The sequence below is a fragment of the Hibiscus syriacus genome, unplaced genomic scaffold, assembly GCF_006381635.1.
Source record: "Hibiscus syriacus cultivar Baekdansim isolate YM2019G1 unplaced genomic scaffold, ASM638163v2 tig00010533_pilon, whole genome shotgun sequence".
NCBI classification, from domain to species: domain Eukaryota; kingdom Viridiplantae; phylum Streptophyta; class Magnoliopsida; order Malvales; family Malvaceae; genus Hibiscus; species Hibiscus syriacus.
In genome coordinates this window covers 1,227,439-1,233,189 of record NW_024062223.1, presented here as the reverse complement: position 1 = coordinate 1,233,189, position 5,751 = coordinate 1,227,439, and the positions used below count along the sequence as shown (strand labels likewise).

At 33.6% G+C, this 5,751-nt stretch overlaps 1 protein-coding gene across 1 annotated transcript; it reads right to left on the bottom strand.

The window, feature by feature from the left end:
- Nucleotides 1-444: 444 nt before the first annotated feature.
- Nucleotides 445-2,497, bottom strand: LOC120204174 (PHD finger protein ALFIN-LIKE 2-like). Its single transcript, XM_039204284.1, has 5 exons — nt 2,372-2,497; nt 2,237-2,269; nt 1,267-1,489; nt 1,012-1,132; nt 445-905 (listed from the first exon to the last, which is right to left on the bottom strand). The coding sequence occupies exons 1-5, from the start codon at nt 2,454-2,456 to the stop codon at nt 657-659; spliced, it is 711 nt and encodes a 236-aa protein (XP_039060215.1). The 5' UTR covers nt 2,457-2,497; the 3' UTR covers nt 445-656.
- Nucleotides 2,498-5,751: the final 3,254 nt, after the last annotated feature.

Here is a 5,751-nt window from a genome sequence, read left to right as displayed (position 1 = left end):
TAAAGACTTAATTTGATAAAAAAAAAAGAATTTAGGGACTTAAAACATAAAATCCTTCTTTTTACAATCTATTATTTCTACTTTTAAAGCTAACCAGATCTATGTATGTAATGTTCATATGTTTTAATTAATTATACATATGAATCAAAAACTTTCTAAGCTAACCAGATTTATGTATGTAATGTTCATATGTTTTAATTAATTATACATATGAATCAAAATTAAACACTAACAGCGTATAAGAATATTTGTTCAAAAAAATTAACTAATGACAATGTATGCCCGGAACCAAGACCTCTTGAGAGAATAATACTTTCTTTTATCACTTACGTTGTTTAATGGCTTTCAAAAATACCGAACGTGATTATAAACCCTAAGCATATGAAGGGAAAAAGAGACAGGAAACCTACTCGATCGGGTATCGGTATCGGATCAGCCATTCCGAAACATTAAAACCGAACATGATTATAAACCCTAAGCATATCATCCATATGTATGAAACTACATACTATTAATGTACCTAAAGAACCGAAGTGATCGACTTTAGATCAAGGACAGACTCGTAACAACGGGATTACGCATTCATTCGACATAGCTGCTTTACAACAACAACATCGGTGAATAAAACCGATCAGGGTTAACCCCTCCATTGACGGCTATTGCCTTACCTTCTTTTGACAAGAAGGGCAGTTGTAAAACTTAATCGTTTCCGCCTTTGCCGGTGTTATCTTCACACATTTTCCGTGGTACCACCGTTCACAGTTGTCACAACCGATCCAAAACTCATCGGAATTGTATCCTCCTCCACAGCTCCCACAAAAGGTATCACTCTGCTCTTCTTCATCCCCCTCGTAACTATTATCAGCTAACTTAGGATTGCTTCTTGGCTGTCCATCAATTGACCTCTGTAAGGCGAAAGGAAAAAGATAAAAAACAAAAACCAAACATGCAAAAAGAACAACGATGATACAGAGTAAAAATTGAATAGGTCGAGTTGCTTTCATCGTTCACCTTAGTGCTGTTCCGGGATTTGCTTCCGCTTTCAACCGTGGGTTTCTCTTTCACCGGCTTCCTTCCAGTTACCACTTCAAAGACAGTGGGAAGTTCGTTTATTATGCTAAATAAGCGCTTCCTGTGAAGTACAAATGCTCAAGACATATAACCATTTAGGGCAGAGACGGATCATAAAGACAACATCGATGCACAATATGATGAAATCCACAATACAAGCGGAGAAAAGATCGATGTCGGATCGGAATAGTGTACCTCTCATTACGATTAAGTCGAGCTCCAAAGTAGAAAGCCAAAGAGAGCAACCAACAATCACTATGCACAGCAACCAGCGAAAGCCAGTCTTTACGGTTCATCCCATCTCTAGCAAAATTAACACCCAAGGCCGGCTCAGGGAGCTCGGGTGGAACTTCCTCGGCTGGTAAAGCTACCTCCCAGGCCTCATTTGGGTGTCCATAAAGACACAAGTTCTCCTTATCTGAGCAACAACAAATTAAAATACTAAAAAGAGTTTCTAAAAGCTGCATTCAAAATCACAAATTCTAGAGCCTGGAAAGCAAACTCCGACTTGAAGTTTAATTCAAGCATCTAAAAGGAACAGGAATCGAATAAGTTCCTATCTTTCCTCAGTACCCAAACAAAAATTCTAGCAATTTCAAAGACAGAAAACTTCAGTGAAAAAGTTCAAAAGTAGCACTTTTGAGAGACTTGATAAAGCAGAACTTGGACTTAATGATCAATTTCGTATCTAAAAGAAAATGCAGAAAAAAATGTACTTGCATACGGATATATTCCTATCTTTTCTCAGTACCCAAACATAAATTCAAACAGTCTAAAATACAAAAAGAAAACAAATCCACATCCAAATCGAATAGCAGACATAAATATGATGTTCGAACTGAATTTTCCTCTGATTTCCATTAACTTTCAATAGGAAAAAGCAACTTATTTGCAACTTGCTTAAGAAGACGGTCGAGATAAAGATTGCAAATCTAATGACCTATGAAAAAACATCGACACAATTAAGGGAAATTCAGCTTCAAAATCGAAGTGTATTCAAATCCCATCACATAAAGACTTACTCAGCTAACTCCAAAAATTAAATGCATCAGAAATCAAAAAAAAAAAAAAGAAGAAGAATTACCATCTCAATTTTCGAGTCAACTTTCTCGGCAACCAAATAAAACAGAAAATCTGGCAATAAGTTAAAATACCCAAAACTGACCTGGATCGCATTGCGAGTAGAAATCATCAACATCTGATCCACACCACATGGAAACATAATCAAGTTAATAAAGCCCAAGAAGAAGGAAAATCAATGAATGAAAATCTAGGGTTTACACAGAAAGATCAAAATTACCGTAAGTGAGAGCACGAACAAGAGCAGAGCGTCGAGCGTTATAGTCTTTGAAGATCTCTTCGACGGTGCGAGGGGAGGAAGCCATTTTCCCCCGAAATTACTATGAATAATAATTGTAAATGTATTCTCCCCCCAAATCTGCTCGTGTAAAAGAATCGAAAACAATTTATTCTTTTGTCAGTTGAAAAAGAAATTGAAGGTTGGGTTTTAGCAGATTTTCATGGAACTTGAACAATGCCTTGTTCGGCCTCGGCCCAAACAAATATTATAAGATTAACCAATAATTGGGCCGAAGCCCACTAATTTCCACTCAACCCGAATTGGTTGGATTTGATTTAAAATTAAATAAATTCGGGTCGAATTTAGAACGAAAAATATCTGATTTGACCTGAAAATAATATAATTATATCTTATATATTTAAAAAATACTATAATAATATCCATCTTTATATTATTTTTTCAATTAGATCCCAAAATTAATATTTTTTTTTATAAATATTTATTTTGAGTAGGATCAGGTTAAGGTTTTATCTCGAAAACTCAGATCAAATTTCGGGTTAGGCTAAATTCAATGATGGATGTCTAATCTTTTAGGTTACATTGGATTGGTCGAAAACCCGACCCAACCTAACTCATGCCCAATCCTTTCATGCACCTCCGTTTAGATTTCAATAAGAATGACAGTTTATACAAGGACGTAAATGAACTGAGATTAAATATTTGATTATTTTTAAATTAAGATAAACAAGTTAAATATTTCATTGATTTTAAAATTTTAAAAATTGTATGCAAATTAATATAAAACAATTCTGATTTTTTTACAAGATAAATTATATCATTAGTCACTAAACTTTGATCATATTTTCATTTTGATCGTTACACTATAACAAGTTACAGTTATAGCAGTAAAATTCCTGAATTTGTATTTTTAATCACTGGATTGATGATTGTTTAATCCGTTTTTGACGTGGCAATGTACCTCTCTTTGCATAAATTTTAAAATTCTTTCATTTATTGTTATTGTTCGATCACCGTTCATTATTATTTAAGGTAAAGTACACCTTCAATATTTAAATTATCAATTTTGGTGTGTTTTAGTATCTAAATTTTATAATATTTTAAAATCATACTTAAATTTTAGTTTTTGTTTCATTTTAGTACCCTTGTTAAAAACTTTAGTTTTTGTTTCATTTTAGTATCTCATTTAAAATTTAAAGTTATGTTTTGAAAAAATTGAAAGTTTAGGTACTAAAACGGGCCAAAATTGATAGTCTAGGTATTAAACGCGTTAAGTTTTTAACGACGGATACTAAAATAAAAACTAAACATGAGGTATGGTTTTTGTAAAAAAAATAAAAATTTAAGTATTTAAACATACAAAAACTAATAGTTTATGCACTAAATGTGTAGTATACCTTATTATTTATAACATAATTGCCATTAATATATTATTTCTCTTTCTTCCCTTGTTCTTCTCTTCTTAGAAGTTCAAAACAAATTATATTTGAACGAACAAAGTTGTATACATACTTGATTGTTTATTTTTAAGAGTGTACATATTCGATTCAAGTTCGTTTAAATTTTTAATATCATATTTGTGTTCGTTTATTATTTTTCAGATTGTTCGTGTTCGTTTATTTAGCATTCATGAACATATTTATTTAATGTTCCTAAATATACTCATTTAATAGTCGTTTAATATTCATTTATATGTTGGTGAATAAGCATTTTATTTAACATTCATTAATATGTTCACTTATAAGCTAAAAAATGAATATATTATGCTACTAGTACTTAAACTCCCTAAACCCCATAATTTAAACTCTAAATTCCACAATGTATTTAATTTAAGAGAAAATAACCTCAGTGACCAAAAATCCCATATAATATACGATTTTAACCAACTTTTTCCGGATTTGCCAAAATGATCAACAAAATCGCAATGCAACGCGATCTCCATTATCGCAAATTCGCGTTGCATTTCGCGTTGCGATAGTTGAAAATCGCGTTGCGATGGTCTACAGTGTCGTTGCGATTTTCCCAATTCGCAATGCGAATAAGTAAATCGCAACGCGAATTGGGAAAATCGCAATGCGATACTGACTATCGCAATGCGATACTTACTATCGCAATGCGATAATACAAAATCGCAACGAGATACTGACTTTCGCAACGCGATTCTGACTTTCGCAATATGATAATACATAATCGCAATGCGATTTTCTAAGCGCCATTAGTATCCTGGCCAAGTATTTTATTTTTAAATTCCAAACACGAATATTAATATATTGGAACACTGAACCGTCCACAGTATATCCCGTAATCGCAACTCATAACCTAAAACCTAAAATCACAACTCAGTCTCATCTCCATCTCTCACTCTCTCACCCATCTCCGACGAAATCTGTCCCCATCTCCGGCGAAATCCGTCGATCTCCATCTCTCAGAGCCACCCTCACAATCAGAAATGGAAAATCAACCAAATCAACCAATGAGGGTTAGTTTTTTTAATTATTTTCTTTTTAAAATTTTTGCATTATTATTAGGTTTTTCATATTGAAATTGATGATAAGTTTACTGGTAATTTCAATAATAGATTAACCATTTCACTTAGATTGCTTATTAAATCAACCGAGAATCGCAACGCGAAATGAAAATCGCAACGCGATTTTAGTTTCGTGTTGCGATTCTCTCGTTGCGATAGTCAAATTCGCTTTGCGATAGTCATTTTCGTGTTGCGATTTTCATTTTCAGAAACTATTCTTCTTCTGCAAATTGAAACTTGAATGAATTGCATTACTTCAACCAAAAAACAAAGACAAATACGAAATTCACAGTGTTGCAAATTTAAGTTTGAAGAATAAACTACTACTCTTTATGTTTATTATTGTTTTTGGTATATCTTCACAGTGTAGTTTTTGGTATATTTAACTTAGTATGTTTATTGTTTTTGTAGAACTTTTTTTCGGCTCAATTGACCTTAAGAAATAAAGTCAGCCTGGCCAAAACAATTGAGTCGAAGCTTTCACCTGCACAAAGAAAAATGTTTGAGGATACATGCTTCGGGCCATGGCTGAAAGTACAACATCCCGGTGAAGATGCGATGTTGACACACCTGTTTCTTCAAACTATGACTAGCGATCTACCAGAGACTATACAACGTCGTGATGAAGAGATATGGTTTGATTTTCCACCGGCGTATACGTGTTTTGGGCGGGAGGAGTTTTGCTTAATCACCGGTCTACGCTTCGGACACAATGATGTAGGTCGGTACACTAGACACATTACCCGCCCATCATGGCTATCCCGGGTTTTTCCTGAGCTGGAGAGGCCGAATCTACACCTAGAAGACCTGACAAGATTGTTGAATAAGAAATATG

Excerpts from the sequence above, each read along its gene's own strand:
- LOC120204174 (XM_039204284.1), bottom strand. The coding sequence starts at position 2,456 with ATGGCTTCCTCCCCTCGCACCGTCGAAGAGATCTTCAAAGACTATAAC. Across the intron at positions 1,490-2,236 it reads CTACTCGCAATGCGATCCAG|ATAAGGAGAACTTGTGTCTT; the intron begins GTCAGTTTTGGG and ends GTTGTTGCTCAG. Across the intron at positions 906-1,011 it reads AATCCCGGAACAGCACTAAG|AGGTCAATTGATGGACAGCC; the intron begins GTGAACGATGAA and ends TTCGCCTTACAG.